The sequence below is a fragment of the Oncorhynchus gorbuscha genome, linkage group LG16, assembly GCF_021184085.1.
Source record: "Oncorhynchus gorbuscha isolate QuinsamMale2020 ecotype Even-year linkage group LG16, OgorEven_v1.0, whole genome shotgun sequence".
Classification (NCBI taxonomy): Eukaryota; Metazoa; Chordata; class Actinopteri; order Salmoniformes; family Salmonidae; genus Oncorhynchus; species Oncorhynchus gorbuscha.
The window spans coordinates 34133525-34150369 of NC_060188.1; the positions used below are offsets into that span (position 1 = coordinate 34133525).

General features: G+C 44.3%; 1 protein-coding gene across 1 annotated transcript; it reads left to right on the forward strand.

Moving 5' to 3' along the window:
• The first annotated feature begins 601 nt into the window (after window positions 1-601).
• Window positions 602-15728, forward strand: LOC124000540 (trafficking regulator of GLUT4 1-like). The gene is made up of 5 exons (XM_046306991.1): window positions 602-892; window positions 10175-10427; window positions 12369-12655; window positions 13238-13370; window positions 13967-15728. The coding sequence occupies exons 2-5, from the start codon at window positions 10259-10261 to the stop codon at window positions 13981-13983; spliced, it is 606 nt and encodes a 201-aa protein (XP_046162947.1). The 5' UTR covers window positions 602-892; window positions 10175-10258; the 3' UTR covers window positions 13984-15728.
• The last annotated feature ends 1117 nt before the right edge of the window (window positions 15729-16845 follow it).

Here is a 16845-nt window from a genome sequence, read left to right on the forward strand (position 1 = left end):
GCATATGTGACCAGGTAATATACGTAGAACAAAATGGGGTTTAGTTGAAGGTAACGTTAACTGGTAACGTGATCAAATATTTTGTTTGTCCAGAGCAAACAGACCCAGTATAACTTGGCCTACACTTCTGTCCACAGGACGTCGCTAGCATACAACACTAAAGTATCCCTCATGGTCTGGCTGGTCCTGAAAATCTCCACTTCACGTGCGATGAGCAAAGTTGGGCCAGACATGACCAAATAATAGCCAAGCATGCACTGTATTTTCAATTGCTGGTGAATACTGTCAACAATATTGACCACATGCTTATAGGAATAAATATTGGCTCACATAAATCGGTCAGTGCACCAGCGGCAAAGGATCGCTTGAGGGGGTATGACTAACGAAACGGGTATGTGGACGGCGCAAGTGGCGCGTTGGTATCCTATTTGCCCCATCAGCGAAATAGAGCCTGAGATAAAATAAATAAAGGAAAGCAGGGCGAGAGAGATAAGCGAGCGAAAGCATGTGCTGCGTCGACTTCTCCCTCTCTCCCCACCTTTCTACCCGCCTCCAGGCACCGGACTTTCCTGCTCCCCCCCCCCCCAATCTTGCAGCGTCGTTGAACAAAAGAGGGAGAGAGAGGCGAGGTAGCAACATAGCAAGCACAAGAGCGCAGTTTGACATCCCACGGCGTGGTCTGTAGCCTAATTTTACCGTTACCGTTACCGTTTACCATAGCTTGTATCAAAAGAAAAAGACAATTTGGCGAATTCTGGGTGGAGATTTTAATCGTAGCTTACTGAACTTGTGTTCTCTTTTCTCGCACGTTGCATTTTCTGTAATATTTGGAATTGTGATCAAGAAAAGCAAAATGTTAAGGATAATGTTTCATGCCACTCAATAAGATCAGGTAGGCCTAGGTGGATAGCATGCGGTTTCTATGTGATTTTGTTCATATTTTGCTATCTGTAGTGTACAGTAGCCAGTCTGTAGTGTACAGTATGCACTGCATGTGCGGTTTAAAGTGGGTGTGTCATCATTGTGTGTGCATGCAGACTATGGTGCGCGCTCGTGTGTCTGAGAGAATGCACCAGTCATTTGTTCATTCTGCAATTTACTCCTGTGCATGAGAGAAAGAGCGAGGGAGGGCGGGGAGAGGGTGCATGTGTATTTATGCCTCTCTCTCTCTCTCTCTCTCTCTCTCTCTCTCTCTCTCTCTCTCTCTCTCTCTCTCTGTGTGTGGTGTGTAAGGCAGGCAGGCATGCATGTATATGTGTATGTAGGCATCTTTATTATGCATTCAGTGGTTTTCCAAACATATATATGTTAGTCTGCATAAGTCATAAGTGGGCTAAAATCACATTTTCCATGATGTGCTCATTCCACTTTCCTCCCCTCCCTTCTCTCCTCCATCCCCTCTTCATTCTCCTCTAGTAATGTCAGTCTCACTCCCTTGCAGATGATTATTCTATGTAAATGTCATCAAATTGTACAATATTTATTATAATAGCCATTACATTTCCCATGTATGTTTATATTTTCACAACATTCATCTTTGTAAAGCGTGTTGGGTGGTACTCAGATTTAATTGTATGACTCAACAACGCCTCTTAGCGAAGCCGAACACTTTTTTTTAAATAAATGACATGTACACACAGTATACTCTAACAACCCTGTAAATGGAATTAAAGTATTTACAGGACAGAGAATATCCGGATGTCAAGTTGTAGAGGAAGTAAGGCCGGGAGTCAGTCAAATGCACCTTATCGGCAAACGCATTGCACCTGACTTTTAAAGGTAAATTACGTTAGATAGCAGTATTCCCCTTTTGTTGGGCTTTCGCTTATATGTGGTGGGGGGTGGGGGAGCCCGAGGCAGTTGTCTTTCCAATTACATTAACTTCCGAAGTATGACAGGCGATAGTTTCGGTACCTACATTGACTAGATATTAAGTATTGATAACACATTTATTTGTCTCTGCCTGCTAAAAGTTATGCACAGCGTAGTTCTAGCGAAGTGCACGTGTCTACTCTCCTAATTCTATTTCAACCCAACTCTGGCTCTCTTTCAAACTACGTCTAGCCTATTGGCTGATATAGCCCAATAAGCAATTAACCGAAATGTCGTTTTTTTCCCTCCGAATATTAAACAACTAATTGACCAACGTCGGTTAAATGGCGTAGTTCCTTTTTTATGAGCTCAACGCGCTGTTTCTCTAGAGATAAATCTTATCAAGCACGAAAGACATCAAATCAAAAACGCTGCAGAGAATTTAGATTTTAATAGGCAAATATTAAACCTAGTAATTTGGTAATTCACTACAATGACCAGAATCCATTGCGCATATTCTTCCCGGCAGACCCACACAGACCTCTTGAGAGAGAAATGTACTCAACATAGCAATGAGAGGGGCAGGGGAAGTTGGGGTGTATAGTTATACTTCCCGATTGATAGTTGTAGCAGTCTTGAAAGTATGCCATACCCATTTTGAAGAACTACTAAAATAGTGATTTCGTCAGCTCTTCAACCTGAGCAGATGTGGCAACCCAATTAACACGTCTAGCCTTTTCGCTAGCCAAGGAGAACTTGGCTCGTTGGGGAGAACAGAAATTACATTAGATGGTTCTCTGGCTGTTGCTGCCTGAGCAGAGATGAGATGATGAAATTAAATAATAGAGTATTATACACAACTGAAATATTTTATTTAAATAAAGTAATGTGAATAGATGATGGTTAATAATAAGTGATAAGCAGTAATGGGCCTTCACTACTATCATGGGGCTCTTGTTAATTGCTTCATTCTGAGTTGTTTAGAGACAATGGACTGTTTTTAATGTTTTGGCAATTGAATGTTCTCAATACGTGGCTTTTGAATTTAAATTTAAAAAGCTGTAAATAATTTAAAGGTCATATTTCATAATGCATTTAATGAGAGAGAAAATATATATATATATATATATATCGACACCGAAAACCGTGAACATTTTGTTTTTTAAACGAACTGACCTCAAAAAAGGACTAATCGCTCAGCACTAGGCCCAAAATCAATGGTACTTCATTCTCATATTTCTTAGGCTATTTTCGCGCATTTTGATCTTGCCTAGGCCGGCAAAACTGCTGTGTAAGCTGTGTAACATACACCTAAAATAACATTGCAGGACTGTGGTCAGGTTCGGGACCAGTTCTTGCAGGAGCGGGTGGGAGTCAGACAAGAAGCCAGTGCGAGTGTGCAAAAGCAGCAGGAGTGGGATGAAGAAATCAGTCCTGCGCAAACCTCTTATTTAAACTTAAACCCGAAAATCTACAGTGTTTACAATGAATGTGATCTCCACAAGCTTCGAGAACATTGCCTTTAAGAGGTGCATTGTCGACAGTGCAATGCGCTTGTCAACAACGCACCTTTAATCCATTTACTGCAGTGGGCAAAATCGGCCACACAAGTGTTTCTTGGTAGTCTTAAACAAATCCACTTTGAACAAAAAGTATATACCTCACAAAAAGAAAGAAGATACCTGCAACATGTCAGATATAGAATTTAAATGTATTCAATTGGAGTTTGCATTCCAACATGACACTTTATATACTGTGCATCACACAAGACTGAAATATAACAAAACCGTTTGACATAGAAACACCAGATTTTCTGTGTAAAAAAAAAAAGTGTATTAATTATGAAATTATGAAAATATTAATAACATTCCACCCATGAGGCAACTCGGTCATTTAATTGCAGAAAAGGGCAACTTAAATCCCTGCCTAAGTAAGGAAGTGAGGGAAGGGGTGTAAGTTTGTCTTCTGGACAATATGTAAGAGCCAGGTTAGGTTGATTGCTTGGGGAATTCAAACCGTCCCCACCCTAAACAGAGTTCATAGTAATTATAATTTCATTAACACTTTGGACTCAATTCAATAAAACCCGCATTGCAGTATTTATGCAGTAGTTCTTTTTCCAATGGTCAAATTATCTAACCAACTACTACTACCAGCTCACTGGACACAGACGTCAATTTAATGTCTATTCCATGTTGGTTCAACGTAATTTAATTGAAATGACGTGGAAACAACATTGATTTAATCAGTGGGAGCCAGGCCCAGCCAATCAGAATGAGTTTTCCACACAAAAGGGATTTATTACACACAGAAATACTCCTCAATTTCATCAGCTGTCCTGGTGGCTGGTCTCAGACGATCCCACAGGTGAAGAAGCTGGATGTGGAGGTCCTGGGCTGGCGTGGTTACACGTGGTCTGTGGTTGTGAGGCCGGTTGGATGCAGCTTATGGTAGAGAAAGGAATATTCAATTCTCTGGCAACAGCTCTGGTGAACATTCCTGCAGTCAGCATGCCAATTGCTCGCTCCCTCAAAACTTGAGACATCTGTGGCATTGTGTTGTGTTACAAAATTGCACATTTTAGTGTCCCCAGCACAAGGTGCACCTGTGTAATGATCATTCTGTTTAATCTGCTTCTTGATATGCCACATCTGTCAAATGGATGGATTATCTTGAAAACGAATAAATGCTCACTAATAGGGATGTTAACACATTTGTGCACAAAATATGAGAGAAATAAGCTTTTTGTGCATATGGAACATTTCTGGGATCTTTTATTTCAGCTCCGATGAAACATGGGACCAACACTTTACATGTTCTGTTTATATTTTTGTTCAATATATATTATTGATCGATTGACTATGACTTTTCAAATCACCTAGCAGTGCTATTTCCAGAGTTAGTTCCAAGTAAATGCTCCAATTCTTTAGCCATTCCTGAACCTGCGACCAAAAACCAAAACAAGTGATCCAATGATTCTGTCTCTATGGCAGGTTTGAATGTATCCCAGCCTTACTATTCGATACGGACTAATCCTTATTACCTCTAATCCTCACTCTAACTCTTATTCAAAATGATAAGAGGGTTGAGAGAATTGTCTTATGTCCGATTTAGTCGGTCAAGTAACTGTGATATGTAGTTGTCGAACTTAGCTAACTTAGGTTGTGTAACTTATGTAAGGGAATAGCGCCACGTAAGTGTGACGTCACCTGTCGGAAGACTTTGTTCGCTTACCAGGTCGAATACATTACAGACTTTACGTTTCACCAAACAATGGCTGAGTACCACATCATCGACTGCGGAGTCAGGCATCAGATTGTTCGATCATATGATGTGGTTAGCAGACATTTAAAACAACTATCAAGGTGTTGTGAGATCTGTCAGGCGTCTGAAATGTAGTCAGCCTGGAACACGACCAAGTGCTGAGAGAGGTGTGCAGATAGGAGGGGTGTGGCATAAAGGTGAAAGGGGTGGGGCTTGATGGGTGTGGCTTATCTTAAGGAGGAGTCAGACACAGCTCACCGTTCAACACCATAGTGCCCACAAAATTAATCACTAAGCTAAGAACCCTGGGACTAAACACCTCCGTCTGCAACTGGATCCTGGACTTTCTGATGGGCCGTCCCCAGGTGGTAAGGGTAGGTAACAATACGTCTGCCACGCTGATCCTCAACACTGGGGCCCCTCAGGGGTGCGTGCTTAGTCCCCTCCTGTACTCCATGATCACCCACGACTGCGTGGCCAAACACGACTCCAACACCATCATTAAGTTTGCTGACGACACAACAGTGGTAGGCCTGATTACCCACAACGATGAGATAGTCTGTAGGGAGGAGGTCAGAGACCTGGCAGTGTGGTGCCAGGACAACAACCTCTCCCTCAATGTGAGCAAGACAAAGGAGCTAATCATGTACTACAGGAAAAGGCGGGCAGAACAGGCCTCCATTAACATCGACAAGGCTGTAGTGGAGCGTGTCGAGAGTTTCAAGTTCCTTGGTGTCCACATCACCAACAAACTATAATAGTCCAAACACACCAAGACAGTTGTGAAGAGGGCACGACAACACCTTTTCCCCCTCAGGAGACTGAAAAGATTTGGCATGGGTCCCCAGATCTTCAAAAGGTTCTACAGCTGCACCATTGAGAGCATCCTGACCGGTTGCATCACCGCCTGGTATGGCAACTCCTCGGCATCTGATCGTAAGGCGCTACAGAGAATTGTGCGTATGGCATAGTACATCACTGGGGCCAAGCTTCCTGTCATCCAGGACCTATATACTAGGCAGTGTCAGAGGAAAGGCCCAAAACATTGTCAAAGTCTCCAGTCACCCAAGTCATAGACTGTTCTCTCTGCTACCGCACGGCAAGCGGTTCCGCAACGCCAAGTCTAGGACCAAAAGGCTCCTTAACACCTTCTACCCCCAACCCATGAGACTGTTTATTATCTATGCATAGTCACTTTACCCCTACCTACATGTACAAATTACCTCAACTAACCTGTACCCCCGCACATTGACTTGGTACCAGTAGTCCCCTGTATATAGCCTCCACATTGACTCGGTACCAGTACCCCCTGTATATAGCCTCCACATTGACTCGGTACCGGTACCCCCTGTATATAGCCTCCACATTGACTTGGTACCAGTACCCCCTGTATATAGCCTCCACATTGACTCGGTACCAGTACCCCTTGTATACAGCCTCCACATTGACTCGGTACCAGTACCTCCCTGTATATAGCCTCCACATTGACTCGGTACCAGTACCCCCTGTATATAGCCTCCACATTGACTCGGTACCGGTACCCCCTGTATATAGCCTCCACATTGACTCTGTACCGGTACCCCCTGTATATAGCCTCCACATTGACTCGGTACCGGTACCCCCTGTATATAGCCTCCACATTGACTCGGTACCGGTACCCCCTGTATATAGCCTCCACATTGACTTGGTACCGGTACCCCCTGTATATAGCCTCCACATTGACTCGGTACCGGTACCCCCTGTATATAGCCTCCACATTGACTCGGTACCGGTACCCCCTGTATATAGCCTTGTTATTGTTATTTTATTCTGTTACTTTTTATTATTTTTTTACTTTAGTTTATTTGGTAAATATTTTCTTAACTCTTTCTTGAACTGCATTGTTGGTTAAGGGCTTGTAAGTAAGCATTTCACGGTAAGGTCTACACCTGTTGTATTCGGCGCATGTAACAAATAAAGTTTGATTTGATACTTCATGACATTGATTTGATACTTCATGGCAGTGTTAAACAAGTTAACATTTATTTTATATTTGAGATAGTCACCGTTTACATCGATGACCGCTTTGCTGAGTCTTGGCATTCTCTCAACCAGCTTCATGAGGTATTCACCTGGAATGGATTTCAATTAACAGGTGTGCCTTGTTAAAAGTTAATTTGTTGAATTTCTTTCCTTCTTAATGCGTTTGAACCAATCAGTTGTGTTGTGACTAGGTAGAGGTGGTATACAGAAGATAGCCCTATTTGGTAAAAGACCAAGTCCATATTATGGCAAGAACAGCTGAAATATGAAAAGAGAAATAACAGTCCATCATTACTTTAAGACATGAAGGTCAGTCAATCCGGAACATTTCAAGAACTTTGCATTTTTTTTCAAGTGCAGTCGCTATGATGAAACTGGCTCTCATGTGAACTGCCACAACAAAGAAAGACCCAAAGTTACCTCTGCTGCAGGGGATACGTTCATTAGAGTTACCAGCCTCAGATTGCAGCCAAATATATGTTTCACAGAGTTAAAGTAACAGACACATCTCAAACATCAACTGTTAAGAGGAGACTGTGTGAATCAAGCCTTCATGGTCGAATTGCTGCAAAGAAAACACTACTAAAGGACTACTAAAGGAGATTTTTGTTTCCAACCGCCATGTCTTTGTGAGACGCAGAGTAGGTGAACGGATGATCTCCGCATGTGTGGTTCCCACTATGATGTAACGTCATTTGTCTGTTGAATGAAGAGAGTCAGACCGAAATGCAGCGTGTAGGTTACTCATGACTTTAATGAAGATAATCGCGGTACATGAAATAACTGAATAAATACAAAAACAACAAACGGAACGAAAAACCTATTACAGCCTATCTGGTGACTACAACACTAAGACAGGAAGAAACACCCACAAAATACAACGCGAACTCAGGCTACCTAAATACGGTTCCCAATCAGAGACAACAATAAGCAGCTGACTCCAATTGAGAATCGCCTCAGGCAGCCAATCCTAACTAGACACACCCCTAATCATACACAATCCCAATTACTACAAACCCCAATACGAAACACAACATATAAACCCATGTCACACCCTGGCTTACCCAAACATATACCAAAAACACAAAATATAATGACCAAGGCGTGACAGAACCCCCCCCCTAAGGTGCGGACTCCGGGACGCACCTCAAGAACATAGGGAGGGTCCGGGTGGGCGTCTGTCCATGGTGGCGGTTCTGGCTCGGGACGTGGACCCCACTCCATAAATGTCCTAGTTCCTCCCCTTCGCGTCCTGGGATAATCCACCTTCTCCGCCGACCATGGCCTAATAGTCCTCACCCTGATCCCCACATAACTGAGGGGCAGCTCGGGACAGAGGGGCAGCTCGGGACCGAGGGGCAGCTCGGGACAGAGGGGATTTTATTTTTACACTGTTTTTTCAACCCGTCCAGTTGGTGGCGGCAATACACCTGGAATACGTTTCTGAGTGACAGAGTGAGGGCTTTGCATAGGCAGTTTGTTGCGATTTTTGTGGGACTGGAATTTTTTATGTGTAACTTTATTTTCTGAACGGAATAGATCACTTTCGTTTTTGGTTTGGGTTCTGTTCCTCAAATAATTTCCTTTATTTTACGGTTTTCGGTTCTGTTCCCTGAACCGGTTCCAACTAGTTATAAGAGAAGTGCTTTTTTCTCTGCCATTTACTCTGTCTAACATTGTAGGTCTTCAGTCATAGCCTACTCCGTTCTGTTTTATTGCTTTATTGTATTGCATAGTTGTAAAAAAACATGTTATTTTCCAAACATTTCCTCTCTTTGAAGAACATCTATTACATTCCCAGAGGCTGTCATACCTATGTGGAGAGATATTCTCATTGGTCAGTCAGTCGGTTGCTACTGGCAACAGTGCATTATTAACAGAGTAGGTACAATGTTTATTGGCAGTAGTCTCAAATAGCACCCTATGTCCCAAATAGCACCCTATTCCCAACAGTATATGCCTTCAGAAAGCCGTAATTTAAAATGTATCCATCTAGACACAATACCTGTGTGAATACTCATTAACATAAGTATTCACACCCCTGAGTCAATACTTTGTAGACTCACCTTTTGCAGTGATTACAGCTGTGAGTCTTTCTGGGTAAGTCTCTAAGAGCTTTACACACCTGGATTGTTCAAGCTCTGTCAAATTGGTTGTTGACCATTGCAATAGATGTTCTAGTAGATTTAAGTCAAAACTGTAACTCAGCCACTCAGGAACATTCACTGTCTTCTTTGTAAGCAACTCCAGTGTAGATTTGGCCTTGTGTTTCAGGTTATTGTCCTGCTGACATGTGAATTCCTCTCTCAGTGTCTAGTGGAAAGCAGATTAAACCAGGTTGTCCTCTAGGATTTTGCCTGTGCTTAGCTCCATTCCGTCATTTTTTTATCCTGAAAAACTCCCCAGTACTTAACAATTACAAGCATACCCATAACATGATGCAGCCACCACTATGCTTGAAAGTATGGAGAGTGGTACTCTGCAATGTGTTATATTGGATTTTCCCCAAACATAACACTTTGTCTTCAGGACAAAAAGTGAATTGCTTTGCCAAATTTTTGTAGTATTACTTTAGTGTCTTGTTACAAATGCTATGCATCTTTTGGAATATTTGTATTCTGTACAGTCTTCCATCTTTTCACTCTGTCAATTAGGTTAGTATTGTGGAGTAACTACAATGTTGATCCATCCTCAGTTTTCCTTTATCACAGCCAATAAACTCTGTAACTATTTTAAAGTCAATATTGGCCTCATGGTGAAATCCCTGGGTAGTTTCCTTCCTATATGGTCCCCGGATGTTGCTTACACGCCCCTCAGATGGTTAGCTGACTACGATTTGGTAAAATGTCAAGTTTAATCGAAGCAGTCCCAATGAAGAAAGCCATTGCTTGCTGGCTGGTCCCTGGTATACCTGTATAAAATGTTTAGAAACATTAGACTATAGTATATTGTACGGTTGATCAGAACATTGCAGGAGCTCTAAGACTTCCATGCTAACAAACTGGTAATTCGATAACACCACAATGCAAGTAACTGTCAAATGACTCATGTTCTCTATTTCCCCTTTTCATTTCAGTTGAAGAAGATCAAAAGTCCAATCAAGACCAATCATCAAACAGGCCCAAACTACCAGTGAAAACAACATCGTCCGCATTCTGCCATGGCTTCCAACACCAATGCTGCCCCTAGTGGAGTGGAGGGAGAACAGCAGCCAGAACAGACTATCACCTCCCAGCCAACCAGCGCTGAGCACCAAGAGACAGCCCATGACTTCAGCCAATCGGAATGCAAAGACCACTTGGCAGTAATCAGCGAGAAGATGGAGACCAGTAAATAAATATTCCACACCCCCCCCCCCTATCCTCCTCTACCCCACCCCATTCTCCTCCACCCTACCCACCCCAACTTCAAATTAACACCCCTCTCAACACTTTGAGCTCATCTCTGTTGTTGTGATCTACGACTCTACGAATGTTTGTTTTCTAGAGATGTCCCTTCACTTCCCCTTCTCATTATCCTGAGTGTCTGGCCCTGTCCGTCCGGGAATCACTTAAGACAGATGCATGATTTACAGATAGCAACCTTCTCTTCAGCACCGTTTCTTCTTTCAATGACTCAATCCTCCCCTCCCTCCACTAGTCTTTCAATTAAACCCTTTCTTTCTATCCCTTTCCAAACGAAAAGTATATGTAGGTTATTGGCTTGACCACACCATACGTCAATCACTTGTGCCCTTCCAAAAAAGAAAAAGTTTAAAGTTTTGAAACTGCAGTAAAAGGGCAGTAATTGCAGTCAACTGTGGTACTTTGGATGCAGTCTTTGCAGCATATAGCAATTATACTGCACTCTGAATGCAATATTTTTTTCAGAAGGGGTATCGGAGCCATTTGAGAATTGTACAAATATATTGATTTGAACCACAAAAAATGCCTCTGTCTAGGCCTACCTGCACTCACCTGCTCTATCTAGACTGCCTCATGAATTACTGTTGTTGTCATGTTGTGCAGCATAATTCAACAAGTGTGTCAATAACAGGATACCCTCGGATTAACAATCAACACGCTCTAGAACAGTTTTGAACCAATGAATTTCTTCCAAAGTGAAGGAGAAGCAAGGGAGAGAGCTCTAGATTACACCTATCTATACATCAGTGGTGGTCAGTGCCATTTAAGATGAGGGAGGACGATTTTTCATGAGCATGGCCTTATTTCTATTACATTGTATTGTCAATTCATATTCCATTCACCCAGTTCAATGTAACAGTGATAGGTTTAGGTTACTACATGAGGTTGCTATAACCTAGTCTATGAATGAACGTTTACAATGTAGGTGCACACAGGTTGAGAGAAAAATTTGCGGAGTCAGACAGAGACATATTCACATGGACAGACAGTGGCACATTCAATACCGCCTTGCACACTCCTGCCTGCATCTAGCTGATATAGGTTGTAATCATTAGTCCAACAGTTGCAAACAAAAGTTTCTATTGGACAAATTCAGGTATGTTTGTCCCCATTTTGTTCCGTTTGCTTCCGTTTAAGAAACGTTTTTCAACAGAATTTGCAGAATGAATATACCCCTGATCACGCGTAAACACAGTTCACTTTCATAGCAGCCTCGTTCCATTCCTACTCACATCTATTCACTCTCCTCTCACCTTTTCCCTTCGCTTGTGGACTTCAAAGCACAACACATCAGCTGTATGTGACCAGGCGAAAAAAAACATTCCAAGCCAAACCATAACCGCTACACACAGCCTACATCGTTGTCACCATAGTAGCTAAAGTAACATCATAGTCAACATAGCTAAAAGAACTAACGCGTTAGTAACCCCGCTACAATCATGCAGTAACGTTACAGTGTACAGTCAGTAAGCAGTTATGCCGGCAGGCCCTTGTGGCAATACATTTGTAAAACCAAAAGCTTACCTTGACTTGGAAGAGTTCCAGTGTTGGGTTGGATAGTCATAGCCAGCTAGCTAACATAGCATCCCTCTGTTTGAGCAGGGTGTCTGAGTAGGCTAAACTAGCTAGCACATCGGCTTCTTGTCATTGTTGCTAGTTATCTGACTGTTCGGAATCATAACAACACACACCTTCCGACCACATTTATACACATAGTTTTTGTGACGTTGTCAGCCAACCCGTCTATAGATGTTGAATCATGTCTGGATTCCCGATTTTGGCGACGAAACTATGAGGACATTCTCTCGTTCCTTCTTTGTCCCTCCTTTTCACCCTCCTTGCCTCCCTCTACCCACCCTACTACAGGTAATGGAATGTGTGCTGCCGACTCCTCGCCCACATCTTCCATCTCGTCCCCCAAGCGACTGCAACACGCAAAACCAACCAACGGCCGGGCGCGGAAAGGAAGCCGCTCTGGGTCCCTGCTGGGTCATGGGGCAGGGTCTCCCAGGCCTTCCATCAGCCGTCAGCCCAGCACCGTGACAGAGGAGGACAACGGCAAGCCCCCTAGGGACTACCTGATCCTGGCCATCCTGTCCTGCTTCTGTCCCTTGTGGCCCATCAACATCGTGGCTCTCGTCTTCTCTGTTATGGCGAGTGGAACTTTTCAAGTATTTGACATGTGGTTTGTAAGTGTTGTCTGTGAAGGAATGTGTGTGTGTGCATGAGTGCGTGTGATATCTACGAAACACCACAAAGATGAACAGCTAAAAGCAGTGGGAGGCCGCGATGTGTTAGTGATCACCTGCTGGGAAATGAACAGAAAATGATGGCCAATGTTCTGGTCAGAAGAGATGGGACTGCCACCCACTGCTTTTAACCTTTTGTCTTCACAGTGAGTTTTGCCTGTGTGTCTGTCTCTCCGACTGTCTGCCTGCCTGCCTGCATGCATGGGTATATTTGTGTGTGTATGTTGAAGCAGGGGTATGTGAATGAATTACTGTGTGTATTTATTTACATGTCATATCTGTGTTCTTCATGCAGTGGTCCCTTTATATACACCAACTAGGGTCCCAAAATTCCCAGGTTTTCCAGAAATCCCAGATTATGGATTCCTGGATTTCCTGCTTAATTCCCTCCTGATTCTAGGAATCTTCCAACCAGGATTTCTGAACAACCTGGTAACTTACTAGCATTTTGTAACCTAATCAATAACATGTCTCCCTATTCTCCAGTCGAGGAACAGCCTGCAGCTGGGGAACGTTGACGGGGCGCGGCGTCTGGGCCGGAACGCAATGGTGCTGTCCATCGTCTCGCTAGTTGGCGGGGTCATCATCATCATCGCTGCCATCGTCTTAAACTGGGGAAGTGAGTGGCCAAAGTGGCTGAGCTCTCGAGTTCTTGTTGCGGTGCTGTTTTGTGTCTGTCGTTACGTGCAGCTTTTGTTTGTTTGTTTGTGTGTGTTCTATCCTGCTTTGGTCATGTCTGCGTTTGTGTTTGTGCTTGATTTTAGGTGCTGGGTTAGGTTAGTGCCCGTTGTTGTACCTTTTTGTTTGTTTTTTTCCCCCCTATCTCACGCTAGATGGGTGAGCCGCAAAGTCAAAATTGTCTATATCGTAAAAAAGTAATGAGATTTTTTAAAAGTTAGTCTTAGGCATGAGGTTAAGGTTAGGGCAGGGTCAGCTTACAGAACGGGCACACAGGGCATGTGCCCCCGGGGCCCCCAACCTCCAGGGTTGGGAGCGGTGCCCTGGAGGTTGGTGCCCAGGGGCCACTTTGTGGCTTGGCCAGCTAGTGACCACCCTGCGGAGCTGCCTCCAGGACAAGATGCCAACCTGCCTTTGATGTGTCTGGTTCTTTATTTGCGTCCATTTGTGGCTGGTTTGAGTTTTCAGTGTTTGTACTTCATAACATTGTTGACGACATCATTGCAAACACCCTTGTGTTTTCTCTTTTATTATTAGGTATAATAAAATCCTGATGGTCACCATGGATACCAGGAGCAAGATCACAAGACAGCACACAAACAACCATCCCAACCAGACTTTTCCCCTTTCCTACGATCAAAACATTATTCTACAAAAGCACCTGCAACCTACAGTATAGTCCCTCGTCCTTTTTGTTTTGCTGCACGAGCATGTATGGCCTGTAATATGTTCTCTGAAACGGATAGACAAGTCCCTCATCTCTAGCTCCTACACCACGGACCCCAACGCTGCCACCAGTGGTGTAATTCACGGTAAACGTATGTAAACGCCGGAAACGCACGTATTTCATTTTGCTCGAGTGTTTACCCACCTTTTGCAGACAAATGCATTATTGACCGCGAACAGTGATCAGGAGTTACCCGCCTATTTTTGTTGACCACTCTTCACTGGCTGCCGCCATCACTCAGAAAGTCGAAGGCGTCATGTTGAACAACGCTGAGGTAGGGATAGACAGTGACAACCAGACTGGTTCCTCTGAATAAGAGAGACACGTCTAACTCTGGTCAATGATGCCATGATCCTCTGCAATGGTTGCATGAGTCTCTCAGACTGTATTCAAAGTCTCTGCATAGTTTTCTGCTCTCCTCCCGAGCTGCTCTTCCCAGGCTGCTCCTCCCAGGCTGCTCCTCCCGAGCTGCTCCTCCCAGGCTGCTCCTCCCAGGCTGCTCCTCCCGAGCTGCTCTTCCCAGGCTGCTCCTCCCAGGCTGCTCCTCCCGAGCTGCTCCTCCCAGGCTGCTCCTCCCGAGCTGCTCCTCCAGGCTGCTCCTCCCAGGCTGCTCCTCCCAGACTGCTCCTCCCAGACTGCTCCTCCCGAGCTGCTCCTCCAGGCTGCTCCTCCCAGGCTGCTCCTCCCAGACTGCTCCTCCCGAGCGGCTCCTCCCAGACTGCTCCTCCCGAGCTGCTCCGAACGTGACAAAACACTGTGTCGCCGGGAAAGGACATCTGCTTTTCTCTGTACTGGGATTATTTTCTTCCACGGTACCATTCATCTCCAGTCAGTCCACACCACTGTAACACAACCAAGGGATCCTTTTAACTGTCAGAAACCATCTCACACTATGGGAAGCAAGTTAAAGAAGTCAAAGGGAGAGTTAGGGAGGGAGGTGACAGGATTGGAATTGATCTTTGATCAATGTGATGATGTTGATGGGGGGGGGGGGGCTTTTTTTGTTCTGAATTTGTTCCATATCGTTCTTTTCTGTAAAGGGAGGGAGGAGTTAGAGACAAATGGGACCATCTGTAGTTTGATTTAGGAAAAAACCTGAGGTCTCCATCTATCTTTGCTTCATCGTCTTCGTTTAAAAATACCTAGAATCTGGGGAGAATGAGCCACTCTGGGTTGGGGATTGAGGCAGGGCTGGTAACTCGCATGCACTCTAAAACACACTTGCTTACCCCCCCCCCCGCACAAACGCACACACACACAAACATCCGTACGGCAGAATGTGAGGGAAGACAGATGTACGCAGTTACACACAGAGACACAGGCAGGCACACCCATACGGCGGAATGACATTCTCATTGGCTGAGAGAAGGAGGGAGATAAAGAACAGGAGAGGAGAAGAGGGAGGGGAGGATTGGGGATAGCTGCATGGGCTTCAAGTCCTTTGTTTGGCACAGATAGAGGCAAAGAGGATGTGTGTGTGTGTGTGTGTGTGTGTGTGTGTGTGTGTGTGTGTGTGTGTGTGTGTGTGTGTGTGTGTGTGTGTGTGTGTGTGTGTGTGTGTGTGTGTGTGTGTGTGTGTGTGTGTGTGTGTGTGTGTGTGTGTGTGTGTGTGTGTGTGTGTGTGTGTGTGTGTGTGTTTGTGTGTGTGTGTGCGTGTTTGCGTGTTTGCGTGTTTGTGTGAGAGAGAGAAACAGAGAGAGACAGAGAGGGGAAGAGAAAGAGAGATGGTGTGGTGCTTGATACTGATGCAGGATAAAAGCCAGAGAATATACTAGACTGGAAAATCGGACTGAGCAGAGCCGGTTCTAGAATAAACACAAAAGACAGGCAGTCATTTTAATTTTGTTGCTTACCCTTCATTTCCCCTGCTTCTGTCCAGTATATACCTCCATATCATATATTCCTTATTGGTAACTTATTTATTCATTTGACCTTTACTTTAACAGGGTGTCCTATTGAGACCAGGGTCTCTTTTGCAAGGGAGCCATGCATCTTCCAATTCCACAACAACAATGTTATGACAGTCTGCTTGACAGTATTTACACAATTCTAAACACAGTCTACCATCTCTGGTCAGTTTGAATTCATTCCTCTCACTTCAGTATTGCAAATGTATTGCCCACTTTACCTCTCACCTCTCTAAGTAATGTATTCGTTATCTTTGGTGGTTGCCTCTTTTGTTCAAATTCTATACAAATGCCTCACTGGGGGGGCTTGGTCAGTTGTTACTCTCTCTCCTCCCGGGTCAGGATCAGCTCCTATGTGATTAGTGTTTGTCCTTGTCTGGTTGTTATTCACAGAGCAGAATGACCTCTTCTCCCTCTGGGAGTCAGTCAGTGTGTCACTGTGTGCCAACGCCTGGAATGTGAGCCAAGCCACATACAGTAGGGGCAAGGCAGTCTTAGGCTTGACTCTGGCTAAGTGCTCTGTCGGTGTGTGTGTCTGTGAGAGAGAGAGCGAGAGAGAGAGAGAGAGAGAGAGAGAGAGAGAGAGAGAGAGAGAGAGAGAGAGAGAGAGAGCAAAAGAGTGTGAGAGAGAAATGCAGTGTAACACTGTGTGTGTGTGTGTGTGTGTGTGTGTGTGTGTGTGTGTGTGTGTGTGTGTGTGTGTGTGTGTGTGTGTGTGTGTGTGTGTGTGTGTGTGTGTGTGTGTGTGTGTGTGTGTGTGTGTGTGTGTGTGTGTGTGTGTG